General features: G+C 39.5%; 1 protein-coding gene across 16 annotated transcripts in view; it reads right to left on the bottom strand.

The window, feature by feature from the left end:
• The window catches only part of PHF21A (PHD finger protein 21A), a 141,318-nt gene that overhangs the window by 32,900 nt on the left and 93,795 nt on the right, over positions 1–14,623 (bottom strand). For all 16 annotated transcript variants that reach the window (XM_054198100.1, XM_054198101.1, XM_054198105.1 and 13 more), the window contains one exon: positions 1,521–1,721. In XM_054198100.1, the coding sequence (XP_054054075.1) occupies positions 1,521–1,721 (201 nt within the window). The remainder of the gene's footprint in view (positions 1–1,520; positions 1,722–14,623) is intronic.

A 14,623-nucleotide genomic window follows, 5' to 3' on the forward strand; every position in this document is an offset into this window, starting at 1 on the left:
GTTACTTCAGAATTATACCAACATAAATGAAAATAGAAAGGTTTTAAGAATAAATGCTGGCTTACTTATTTAAATGAGAGGATGACCTGCCTTTCAGTTTATAATTACTTTCCAAATACAACTGTATCAATGATAGTCAGAAGGGTGTAGCAGTTTTTTGACTGCTTCACTAGAGGGCTCTTTAACTTTGAACAAAACCTCAATTTTTACAACCCAGGAGATGACCTGGAAGTTAATGCATGAATGCAAAGTGTGGAATTAGGAGAAACGCAGTCATGTTTCCTGACTGAAAAACAGAGACCAGTGATACAGCAAATAGTGACCCATTGTTTACCTGTAAATATTTTAGGACACAGTAAAATTTACTTCTTTGTTCTGTTTTAGCATTGATATAGATATTGCTGCTCAAAAATGCCTTTTCCTTAGTTAAACTTGCTTCATTTCTTTAATACTATTTTATCAAAAATACAATTATCTAAGTGTCTCAAACACATTTTTTGAGAGCATCCAAAACAACCTGTTGAGTTAATGAGAATATTACCAGCCAAACCATTTCTCCCCCCTCTATTTCCAGGAAAAGGGAAGACAACAACTGCAATCGGTCAAAGCTCTGGTTGTGATTCACTGCAATGTGCACAAAGTAAACTTCATGGGGGAATTCTGCCATCTGCCTACCTGGGTAAACATGGGCTGCTGAGATTGCATTGATGGGAAAAAAGACCTCACATATACTTATTTTCACAAAACACCTGCTGCATTTTCTTGCTGTTTTATTAGCATATTTTGGGGATTCTAAATATTTGAACAGGAGAAACTTTGAATCAGCTTGGAATTCCCCTCTCAGTAATAGCAGACCACTCCCTCTGGTGAGTTCTGGGATTATGTATCTAGTCCTATACTGTATTTAATTCAGTGTACCTTCACAATGAAGACATTACTTTCTAAAATTCAGACTTTGCAATTACCATTGTATACTTTTAGACTAATCCTTGAAGACTCAGGTAAGTATTATTTGCTACAAGTTACCTCTGTTTAAAAAGAACCAAGCAGAAAGAAGGAGGAACTGTTTTCTTACATTTTGTTCACAGACACAGTGAGCACTCTGCTAGTCTTTTAAAAATTTTAATCATACACTTCATATAGTGTATACAAAGTCTTTACTGTTTCTTGAGACCTAGTCAGTATGGACAGACAATCATTCATGCATCTGTGGAAAAGACAGGTTCATTTGCTAAAGTTTCATTTATTTTTAAGAAAGGTGATCCTGCCACTCTTCTTTTCTGTGAGGTTATGATCTGACTTAAACACTACTTATTTTTTTTTGACTCAGACAGCAGGTTATTGCTGAAAAAAAACATGTGACCCAAATGTGCGCATGCATAAAAGGAGAAATTTTAAGTGGTACACTAACAGGTGTAAGTGAAAGTTTGTCATTTTCTCTCTGCACCTTTCTTTGTGGTTTTTTTTTTGCAGTGAACTTCACCTTCAGCAAGGAAAAGAATTATTGTAGAGATTTTTACCTGTGATCCGATCACGTTTGGAGAGGGTGCAGTAGATTGCTGCTGCTGTTGATGGTGGTGTTGCTGTAGCTGCTGTAGCGGTTGCGGCTGTGGTGTCTGTAGTTTGTTTTCTGACTGTGCCAATGGCTGTATTTGAAACTTACTGTCTGGCTGTTCCTGCTTCACTATCAAATTCTTTCGAAGCTGTTCCACCACTCTTTTCTACCAGATAAACAAAAACATAAACAGAAATGAGTACAGTTATTTAGCTGCACACATTAGAGAAGATAATAACACCTAAAATTTAATGTAAATAAAGAACCGCTCAGAAGCTTAGTGGGATTTCTCTTTTTGGAATTTTAAGTATTGGTGTTATCTAAGGGGCAGAGTGTCAAAACAGGCCACAGAGGAGTGCTGTTGCCCAGCAGGGTGACCTTGCTGTCCCTGCAGAAACCCACCCATCCAAATTCAGCCTATTCACAAACCACTGCCAGACCTCATTAACCTGTATTCGCTTGAGACTTGGTAGCACTCAGATTCCAAAGTTTTTGACTCCTTCAAACATGCACCATTCTTACAGAGTGACGAAAAAGGACTTCAGGTTGAAGCCTCAGGGCTGACTTCAAGGCAATGGGGATGCTGCTTTGTACCAGGGACTGAAACTGAGTGGAGAGACAGTTTGAGTGCAAAGTGGGGAACAGGAAGGGCATGGATGTGTGGTTGTTCTGCTCAATATTATTGTCACCTGAAAGAAGGCTACCTACATGGGAAGGAAACTGCACAGATTTATTTCTCCCAGCTTAAAGGCTTCCTATTACATTATAGCTTCCATGAAAGTTTGAAATTATTTAAAAACGAAATTTCTTCTCCTGGTAGCCTTTGTGTATCTCTAGATGGTAGATCAACAGATATAAGAGCAGACTAGGGTAGGATAAGAGACCATGTCACCGCATGGTAACAAGGGCTTACAACTTATGTTCATATTATACTTCAATGTGGACAAGGGTGAAAACATCATGAGACTTCTTTTTAACTTTTGCAGTTAAAAAAGTTAACTTTTTAAACTTTTCCTACACTCCAACCACACCCAAATTAGGACAGCTTTAGAAAGATTTAGACTTATACTGAAGCCCCCTTGATCAATAGAATACGCATACTCCAAAACAGTCATACGACAAGGCTGGCTTCAGAAGAGGACGATGAAGTCAACAGACGCGGTAAAGGCTCAGCTGAAAAAGCTCCAGCGGAAACAGAAACAGTCAGGAAACCTCTACCAGAGCCAGACACTGACAGAGTCGGCTGCCCCAAGCAGTTCCACTTACGCAGAAAAAGAAAATTCTGACAATATCAAATATTTGGATTTTTGTTTTGAAGCACTAGTATTAAGATACAGAGAGAGATGGAACAAAAAAACCTCCCAAAATCCAGATATTTATAACTAATTGAAACAGTTTTTCCTCTCAAATTTCTTTCACACAGGATTATGAAGTTCTGAGATAATAAAATATCTGTCCTCTGCACAGATACTGTAGATTTTTGATTCCAAATATCTTGCTTATGATGACTTAAAACTGTGTTGTGCCTCACACACTGAACGTGTACCTCTAGCCCAGAAGAAGATAACAAAAGGCGCAGGGTCCCAAATTGGCAGATTTGAGAACCAGAACTCTAAAAAGCCAAATAAAACACACAATCAACAAAAAAAACCCACCCCTGTTTCGTGAGGTTGAAATGTGTGAGCTCACATGACCGAGCTTTTTGCAACAGGGTTAATTCAGGGACTCGGACGTGTACGGAAGGAGGACCCTCCTGGCTTCTACAAAACCCATCGCCCCGGTTGGGGATGAGCCCACGAGCCACGGGCACTCTGCTCCCATGATGAGAGAAACACAGGCCCAACCTCACTCAAAACCCAGGGAGCTGGTAACGGACAGCAGCGTGAAGGAACTATTTTACACTGCATCCAGAAAAGTGCTAAAAGCTGTCAAAGCCTAAAAGCTTTAAATTGTTTGTTCCCTTCCGGAACAAGGAGGAAATGATAGGAGTGAAGAAGGCATTTTTCTAATTTAGATATTTTACATAGTTTTAAATGGCCTGTGTCTATCAGCTTATTCGTACACGTAATAACTGAACAATAATTTAGAATTGCTTTCGGAAAAGATCAACCACGTTAACATGCAAACCAAAGTGCCATGTCAGCAAGCAGATACAAGAGCTGAAAAAACCATTTCCAGAGAGTAACCCGAGGGGGAGGAGAGATGAACGGAGCAAAGCAGGAGAGGAAATAATGCAACATGCCTATGGAATACCTGCCAAAAAATGGACTGAACATACACTGCACAGGAGGCTGAAGATTTACTGTACCCGGCATGAACAGGAAGGGAGTTTTTGTCTTCCGCAGCTGTCTGTATGAAATTCAGTGGTAACGGTGTTCTAACTGTAGGAAATCAGCATCAACGGCCCAAGAATTTATTTCCATCTTGTTCTTTACAATGGGAGGAACATTAGTGAAAGTATTTAAAAAAAAGAGAGAGAGAGGAGAGGGAGAGGCAGGCTGGAGGACTCCTCTGCCATACTGCTAGGGCAGGGCGAGAGCCAGCGAGGACGGGAGCAGGAGCGAGGTGAGTCACATCGCATTCACACGCCGCCCGTTCCACCCCCGGGCCCAAAGCACGGCCAGCAGAGCTGGGGAAAAACAGGACCGAAGCACAACTTTTATTAGTGCCTTGTGCAAAAAACTGAGGCTCAGCATATTTGGCACAAGACGGATAATGCGAGTGGAAAAACGCCGTTGCTCTAGAAGTCTAGGCTAGCCAGTTAGAGGCTGCTGAGAGCTGCCTGGCAGCAGCGTATCCTGCCATTCATATCCATTATGCAGATATTAAATTGGAAGAAGCATCTAATGCTTTTAAGATTCAGAGAGTAAAACTGAAGTTTGCAGTGCATGCCAATTGCTTACGCAGTTTATTAAGCTGCTTCTACCAACTGTCAGTAAAAATACCACACTGAAACTACAGAAATCCTTTTACTATCTGCAAGGCTGTTGGAATTACCTGTTTGCTAGGACCTAGCAAGCGGGACTCTGAGTGACGTATTCCAAAATTACTTAGCTTAATTAGGAAAACCAGACGAGGCTCTCAGGGTTCCACCTACAGGGGAACTAAGAGCAGATCTACGCCTGTGTCCAGCACTACCCTCCTCTGTGCGGTCTCAACCCATGCCGTGGGGCTGACACCTCCCGGCTCCTCCATGGCTCCTGCTGGAACCGCTGCTCAGCAGCCGCCCCAGAGCCCCAGCACATGTCTGTCTGCAGCAACGGCAGCAGGGCCTCGCTTTCTCGGGGATTAAACAGGAGGACAGCACGAAAGAAACTCTTGTCTACCGTCAGACTTCATACTTCATTAAAGCTGTGTTTTAAAATTGTTCTTTGGATATTTGGCGGTTCCTAATCAATTCTGAAGGCAGTTTGTGCTGCAGAAAGTACAAGCTGTATGACTGAAATTTGCGGTATAAAGTCTTAGCTACATGCCTTACAGATTGAGTGCCAGTGAGACTGGGGTTATCTAAAAGTATACCACAGAACTCTTAAGAAATATTCCTTATTCTTTAGATGTAATTATTGCCATTTTTCCTTCACACTCTTATTTAAGAATATTTAATTAAATTCTCGCTGACAAATTCAAAATTTTAAATTGAGATTAACTCAATCGTAAACACATCATCATAAACACAACATAATAGTTTTGTGCATGTCAGAAAGCTCTAAACCTCCCCATATTCCTAAAATAGCTTCTTTTCCTGCAACACTACAAATAAATGAAAAGCATCTGTCTTTCAAGTTTACTGAATTTTCCGCAAAGCCAAATGCCAACCCCCTCTTTACATCCAGGATGTGAAAGACGTTAATAATCACATCCTTTCTTCCAAACTGTGTTCTACCCAAAAAGTGACTGCTGGCCCTCTGCAATGGTTACTCTATCAGACTACTCCAAACCCCATTTGTCGAACAGTGCCCCGTGAGCATACTACATCACTTCAGAGCTCTTGCTGTCGTGACATTTTCCTTGCTAATTTCATCAAGAGCCGTTCACACCACTGAGTTCACAGACCCCAGACATCTTATAGGACCCTTTCTTAAAGGTAATAATCGTAATCAATATTGTGACATCCAGCAATACCATTTTCTCATTCATGCCACAGGCCAGATCCTAACACAGCATTAGAAGATTATTTTGGTTTGATTAAGTAGAAAATCTGCCTCTACGTCCTGTTGGACATAGATCTGTGCCAAAAGGTGTCTTTTCTGTGCTTGTATAAAAAACTATCATTAATATGTTGCTACAAGATAAGGAAAATCCTTAGAGCAAACTTAAAGCTTAGTAAGGTTTAAGTATAACATTATTAACTAAGCATTATTTTCACTTTAATCAATCCATTAATAGCAAAGTAGTTAACCGAGTACCTTTTTAAATACTAGATCCCTTGTTACATTTCCTTCTTCATCCAGGAAACACATTCAGAAAAGCCTACATATCCAAAGGAAAGTCTGTTTTTAAACTTCAAAAAAATCTATAAAAACTAAAACATAGAAATCTTCTGAAAATGAGAGAGAAAAGTGAAGTACCAAACCACCTTGCAATGCATACCTTTTATATCACAAAAACAAAGCTGATGTGGTTTGAATTGCTCAACTGCCTGTCAGCGACCCACTTTCCCGCTCCACCAACCCCAGGAACTCAGCTATTACGGATCCTCTGTTACCTGTTCCCTCCAACGACCGAGACGTCTTCTCTGGGATATAAAAGTTGCCGACTGCTGCAGCTGAGATGGTAAGAGAAAGTACCGACTTCAGTGAAGCTCCAACTTGTGAGTTGGACGGAGGGAATGTCATTGCTCTGCAATCTTCTTTCCAGCCTCCCTCCCCCCTCCTTGCCAGCCCCATTCCCTACCCGAAGAGAAGTGAAATATCTCTGCTTTTCAACATAACAGGTAGATACCGAAACTTCCATGGCAGAAAGAAACTAAAAGATTTTGGAGCTCTGGCACAGTTAGTCCTTAACCCGCAAAGAGGGTGCATTTTGGGAGTGGAATTTGGGAGTGGAAAGATTACAAGCAAGGAGAATAATTGTATGCTCATCTACTGCTTTTAGATAGTATCTAAAATTTAAAATAGTGAAATCCAATTATAGAAATTGATGACGCAGAATCTACACCAGTGAGGAAAAAAAAAACCCTCTTGTACAAAACAACTTGAATTTAATTCCATCGAAAGATTCATCAAAGGACTACAGAAATATTTTCATCTATTTCTGTGGTTATCCTGTAGTTTTGTGGAATTTCAGACTTCTGGCTGTGCTTCACCCATACGTAGACCTTTTTATCAACAAAAAAATCTAAACCAACTAAAGTAGAAAGATATTTTTTCAAGAAAAAAAGCATGGAACAATTTCCTGTTTCTTGAAGGTGATCAAACTGGCGCCTGTATCTTTCAGTCGGCAAAGCCTCTTGGGGCAGGGGTGCTTGTGAGCTGAATGGGAATGTAGCAGTGGGACTGGGAGACCACCGCCCCCTCATACCTGAATGCCTTACTGGGCATAATTACTGAAATGCGCACTGTTTCTTTTTAGAGTTTAAAATCCTAACTATTTTTTTAAGCTTTTGTTAAAGATACCGCAACCATACCCAGTCAGTGGCTGTATTGCCAACACTACAGTAACTGTCCCAAAGAGCACGTGCTGTGTTCAGCCCACAGAAAACATGGCTAAAAGCTGCACAAAGATACAAGGACGACTCCTGCATGTCTAAAAGGGGTTGTGGAGCATGTTAGGGGAACTCAATGCTTCTCCTCCCTCTACCACGATGGTCCTATGGGATAAACTGAGCAATACACGCTTACCATACTGATGAGCACTAGAATTGGACCAAGACAGTACAGTTAATTTTGGTACGCTGTAAATTAATGAGCTTGCATTGCCGTCTTAGTACCTTTAATACAAATACTGAACACAGGACGGGTACCTTGTGTAAAATGGAATTCAAATAAATCTTCATTCCTTAAAAATCTACTTTGACATTTTGTCAGATAAATTTTATTATATACCATTGGCATGATGTGAAAAGTATTTTTGTCATTAAAAATGCTGGTAAACTTATTACACTTCATTATATTTTAGACTATTTAAAATAATTACTACAGGTGTGATTCTCAAACAAATACACAGTTCACACATGAACATATGTGCTTCGAAAAAGAATGTGGGATTTTTCATTTATGGTAGAAAAACACCGCTTTGAAGTTGGTAGAAATCATTCAGAAGTGAATTATGTAAGTTCTGAAAATAGTGTTAATTCCTTCATTCTTAATGGGGGAAAATGCTTATCATTTTTTTACTTTATTTAAAAATATAGCTAGAATTATAAATGAAAATGCCCAAAAATAGCTGCTGTGCCATTCTGCTTTATGTGCCTTCTTGATTGCTTTATTTTCAGTACCGTGTCTTTTACCATTTGCAGCACCACAAGACCAATTAATTTTTGGAAGGGAATGTTGTTGCGTGAAATGCCTTATGCATCACTGTCTTCTCATTTTAGAATTTTTACTCTTGCACAAAGTAGAGAACAGAGACTGAACTAGTAGGAACAGCACACACATACAACGTTTTCCTGCAGCTTATATATTAAATAAGTGTAATACCTACCTTCTTACCCCAGTACTCATGTTAACGTAAAGAAACTTGCAAGAACAGCTACAATAATTAAACAATGAAACAATTAATGAATGGAGAATTAAGTGTATGACAACAGGCAGAACAGAACAGGAAAAACAGTTAAGTGCAGTACTTTGAATGTAATTAAGGAGGAATGGAATGAAAGGAATGAGATTAATTTTTTTTTAATTTGGCAACGTTTGACAAGGTTTGTTTTGGTTTAGGTTTTTCTGCTTCCCAGAAATACTTCCAAGTACAAATACAAACTGGTAAAAGGATGGAGGGATCACCTCAGCATGAAAAGGCTTAAGAAATGAAAAAATTAAACTGCTGACTACCACGGAAAAGGTGCTCAGTTTAATTTTATCTTGCCTATCTCTGTATTGTTCTACTCCCATTTGTCTATTTCAGGGGAAAAAAATCTCCTTAGGAAAAAAAAAAGCCACCTAGACTGTGCAGAAATGAAACAAAGGTTCTTTTGTACTTCAACATAAAGTATATTTCTATGATCTCTGACTGAAAACCTAGTTTTCCAAAAGTGTATAATGCGGTGTTGTAAAATCTGTCATGGACCGAAGCTTGGGATAGAAAATCTCAGCACAAAAAATACTGTAGATTATTATTCCTATGCAGGAGAACACACAGGAACAACCACCCACATGGGAAAGCCATTCGCATCTATATACGGTAGCCAGTTGTCTAAGCAAAACCCCTCTGCCAGGGAAGTCCTGCTGCTTCTCTTCTCCTACCTCTGATTTACCTCACAAAGTGACATGCTTTAAACTGGATTTGTCTAAATTAAGCAAGCACAGTAGAGTAATTTAAATTAGTAAACTTCCTTCATGTTTTATAAATGATCAACCTAAATAAAAGATTACTTTCTCATCTGGTAACTCCTCATATTTTTGAAGAACCCAAGTGGAAAGGATAGCCATCAGGTAATTTTACAGCATACTATTGCACAGTAACGCAGTCCCTTGAATAAAAATGAATCAGCTTCAGCAGGATTCTTGTGCATCCTTACAGCTATTCCCACGACTGAATCACACTCCTCCTCATGACAGGAAACACACACAGTTCATGCTCACGTGCTTCACACAGGATCGGAAGTATCGAGTGAGATGCCTAGTTTTATTTCACCACAGAATGCAAACTTGTTCTGTTGTGAACAGAAAGGTCTGGGTGCTCAAACTATATCATACAATCACCTGTCACTCTGATGTTGTTAACAGCATCTAATATTTCATTTCCGCAGTTGCTTTACAAACATCACAAACTAACAGCAGCAAGACAGGCTTTTTCCCTATCTGTGTTGTCAACCAAACACTGTTTAGCGCCAATTCAATTAAAACCTGACACTAAAAACATCACATAGCAATTCATTGTTGATCTCTACTTTACAGGCAGAATGAGTTATCAGAGCAAAAAGTCACAGTTTCACCTCACTCAAATGAGAGATTTTCTCTTCTCCCTAGTCTTCTGAACACTATATCAAATACAGATATTCTGTCCAGCTAAATATACCTGCTGTACCATTCTCTTTAGTTAACCAAGCACGGTCGAAAGAAAGAAAAATGCCTGCTTCACAGAGAAGATGTCAAATTAAATCACTGCAGAAGACCCAAACTGCTGTTCTTCAATTGTATCAAGGTTTGTGGATCAATCAACAGTGACTCTCTGCAAAATAAAGCAATGGTTCTTCCTTAGCCTCACAATTGAAATGGCAAGGGGAGAGGGGACTCAGTCCCTCTTTTCATTTATCTCAGTGCAAAACTGCCTCACTAAGTAAGGCTGAAACTACTCAACAACTGAAGATTTGGTGAACTTCCACCTTTCTTAAAGCACCCAAGCACTGGCATTTTGCCAAAAGAATGGAACATTACCTTTTTCACGAGGGATGCAGAGCTACTGGAGACAGTTCAAAGGAAAACCACAAACATAATCAAGGATCCAACAAACAACGCTGCATAATGTGAAGCTCACTGGGGCTCAGCACATCCAGTTTATTGAGAGGTCGCTTCTGAGTATAGATATTTACACACGGAAAAGAAATTTGATGATGGGAGAGTTTTTAGTTTCTCTGCGAAATGTAAAATGATAATTCTGTGGCTGCAAGTTGTAAGTAGACAAATTCAACCTTGAAATAAGATGCAGAGATGGTTAAACGCCGGAACAGCCTAATACGAGAGGTAATGGCCTACCATGGTTTGAAATGCTTATTCTGTGTTTTGGAGGAGGTTGTACAGCACACGTGAAGGGGAGAGGGCCCTGGAACATGGGAAGCCTCTGCTCATTCCTGTCCCTTAGCAGGGACAGTGCCAGCACTGTTCCCAGCATGCTTCTCCAGCACTGAAACTCCGCATAAAGACAGCCTCACTCTTCAGAATATGAACATGTCCAGAGGCACAAACAACCAGATATATATACTCCAGGTTGTTTTTTCACCTTCCTGTGAAACACAAGATATTGGCCAAAAGCTAGAGAAAAGAAGCTAAGCAAAGTAAGCTTATCTTCTTCCTTTGATGCCTTTTATTGTATGCCTTCTTTACATATTTAAATTCTTATTGATTTTAGACTTGGAATGGGAAAAAATTTCCTCAGGTCAGACTTGCTGGGATGCTGGTTTTTTCCCTTCCACTGCAATGCAGGATGTGGACTGCCTGGTAGGATTAGCTGGGCAAATTGTCCCTAATCAACCTGCTGACATTGCAAGGGCCTTCAGAGTAACTGGCAGCCCAACCCACCACCTGTTTTCTGGAACACAAAGACGTGGAAGACAAAAACTTAGTACCCTGATAACCAAACTGTCCTACTCTCCCTGAATTCAGAAGACGTCACACAGGAATACCGAGGTAGAATATAACGGCCTCCAGCATGCAGGAAGTTAAAATGGTTAATCTCCTTGTCCTTTTGGGATTTGACGTGTGGTGTCTCCCCTCTACTTCCTAGATGCAGTTTCACAACTGAAGAAGTTTTTCAGTATTCTTTTTAAGAAAAAAATATATATCTGTGTGCTAGATGAAAAACAAAATACATTTTATGAACATGATGGTTTTCAACAGATACACATAGTACATAATTTAATTAACACGATCAGGAGTTAGTAGCTAATCTCAAATTTTGGTTAGTTCCTGGAACATAAAACCCCAGTAGCTGTTCTTGCTCCCACCAGAACTCCTCTCTGTGAAAGCTTAACTCCTTGGTATCAAAATGCCTTAGGAAGGTGCCATCACTTCATCCTGCAAGGTAACAGTTACGTGAGGCGCAGACATGAAGAAGCCACACATAGAACACAACGATCTTTCTGGCTTTGATGGACACCTCACAGGAAAACACATTTCAGACCTGTTTTATCAATATGGACAACATCCAATGTGGAAAAAAAGTACTAACAGAGACCACATAAGGGAATGTAAACATTCCTATCCATAAGTTCATACTACTTCTTCACAGCGTGCTTGCTTGTTTGACAGTTATACCATCATAATTTTAGACTGTTAAACCTCTGCTCTAGGGTTTATAAAAGATCAGAGCACTTGTCACTCTCGGTGCAGGTAGAGTGAGATAGAGTGGTTGAACAGTTCATTTTTCTTTCTAATTACACTCCATTAACCTTCCACATGAGAGCTCCCCTGTGCTTTCATACCAGCAGCACCAACTGGCTGTGTTTGATAAGGCTCAGCAGAGTCTGCAAGACCAGCACGTGTAACTGAAGGAAGGAACGCTTCAGCACTGCAGACTTAGCAGAAGCTGGGCTGAAGCTCTGTTACTGAGCCACAGTCATATCCAGCTCAAATATACGCAGATGGACACCAGCCTTACCCTACCCACTTCCCTCGAAACTCTACTCCTTGAACTTCAGAGATACGTGATCTAGCATTTGAAAGCCAAATGCCGAACCAGGGAATTATTCACTAGAGGGAACCGAATAGTTACCATGCTTTCACCTCACTGCAGAGACCTGCCAAGGGAAATGCATTTAGAGCATTAAAGCATGCAGGGCAATAGAAAAGAAGTTGTCGTTACATTATAATTAGATCATGTTAGCGTATGCAACCAGAGTACAGAGAAGGAAAATTACTTCTGAAATTTAAATCTTTTTTTAATGCGCTTTCAGTATCTGGGGTTGTTTGTTGTATGTTCTGAAGACCACACTGTTAACAAACAGCATTATATTTATCTATAACCTTCTCAACGGTGACCACATAAATGATAGGCTTTTCTAAAAAGAGAGACTTCTTCGATTAATAATGTATTCTATGGGAGTTTTAAACTCAGAGCCAGGAATGCTGTTTTCCATGTGCATGAAGGTAGATTAGCATTTGTGTATACTGAACAACAGTGTCAGCACATGCTTACACAGATAAAAGGGAAACAAATTTGGAAGGAGGGATTATAAACAATCTGGAACAGAATCCAAATTATTTAAAAAATAAATGAAACACTACAAAATCTGCACTTTCAAATGACATTTTATACTATCTGTTGGAATTTTTAACTGTTTCAAACGACTTCACAACATAAAGTTGCATACAGAGCCGGCCTATATAAGTGAGTGATGGTGATATTCTTTTTGCTCTTACCTCCATTATCCTTTCCCATCCCTCTCCTGTTGTTTAACATATTGTGATACTCACATCTGCATGTATCTCCATAAATAAATATAACTTACTTCTCTTCTACAGTAAGTTTCCCAACCTTCAGCCAATATTTTGAAATGATCTGCTGTTTTCTAAGTCTTGGTAACTTTGAAGGGTCTGAAATAAAATCTGTTTGTGCTACAAGCCAAGCGATGAATCCAGCACCGTCCTTGTTCGGAATGGTACAGGAGTTTTATTTCAGGGTTCTGGTGAATGTTGTCAAAGATCCCCTCCAGTACAAAGGAAATAGAGGTAGCCCTTCTCTTATAACAGAAAGATAAACACGACTACTGAACTCAAGAATTGGTTTTCAGAGTGATCATTAGAGGCTCTTCACGTAAGATCCACTTTCTATGCTTAAGTAATTTTCTAATAGATTTTGGAGCTCCTTTCCCAAATTTTCTGAAACTTAATCTAAAGATGCCAATTCAGTCTTTAATGCAATTTAAATTGTGCCATCTAAGCCTGCAATATGTGACATAAATTCAGAATTCATGGACGCGACCGAACACAGTGATTCCAAAACCGCTAAGCTGCTGAGGTTGCCTCAGGAAAGCTGAGTAGTCAGAGGACAGTTAGGTCTTCTCCCTAAGACAGGCCTGCTCAAAGTGCAAATACCAGTACATTTGTAACAATAATTTCTTGGATGAACAACGAATGCTGTTGTTGGGATACATTTGATATCAACTAAGACGCAAGATGAATTTTGTCAGATATAATTTCTCTACTAAAGATGATGTTCACTCTCAAACCCAATAAATTTGAAACAAACATGATTAGGACATTGAATAAAATTATCTAAAGCATCCATAGCTCTTGTTCTGTAAAAATCTATCTATAGTCCCTCAATGCCTTAATGCAATGAAATCTTGTTTGAGCTGGGATTGAAATTTGTCAGGACAGTCAGGATAGCACTGTGAAGGAAGGCCGAACCACATTTTTGTGCCACGCTTAGCTCTTACTTCTGTAAAGAAGAATTTTGAATTTATGTACACATGAATCGTGCTTAATGCCTCCATAACTTGCTCTCTCATCTTTTTTGGAGTATGTACTAGAATCACGACTGAAAACTCCAAAATTCCTGGCTGTACGCATCAAGTGTTGAAACTGCTTTCAGAATAAAGCATTGCAGAGGTGCTTTTGCTTTCTTGAGCAGTCAGCCATGGCTGCTAACACCATTTGGAATACTGCTTTCTGACAAGTGGGCCAAGCTCACCTCTGAAGACTGCAACATTGCAGTTGATGGGACCTTTTTTTAACTCATCACCCAAGAAATGGGCCTCTTCAGAACTTTTTGGTAATGTTTGTTCTTTACCCAACACCTCTTAGAAAATATTTCAGAAGGAAATATTTTGCTCAACACTGGCCCATCATTCTATTTTTACAGAAGACCTGTCAAAAATAACGCAAGTACTTTCCTTTTTTATTATGTCAATAAAGAAGATCTCCTGAGGGTTTGTGAGAGTCATGAGGTGGGTGAATAGATCTTTTAACCTAACACACATAGAAATATGCAGTCTGGTGAAGGATTCCTGGAACAGAATTGCTGAGGTTTTTTATACTGTTGTAATAATCCTTGAAGATTGAGGGACTGTTGATATCACAAGTACAAGTGTGAGAATCCCATTTTAAATGGTGGGAAAAATGTCTTAGTGCAACTGGCTAAAACTCTCTGTATTTTGGTTTTGTTGGGGGGCTATTTTTCTTAATAGTATTTTGTTCAAACTTTTAAAGACAGATTGTAAATGCTACAGATGTAAAATGAACTCTGAAGAAG

Source organism: Rissa tridactyla, chromosome 4, assembly GCF_028500815.1.
Source record: "Rissa tridactyla isolate bRisTri1 chromosome 4, bRisTri1.patW.cur.20221130, whole genome shotgun sequence".
Lineage (NCBI taxonomy): Eukaryota > Metazoa > Chordata > Aves > Charadriiformes > Laridae > Rissa > Rissa tridactyla.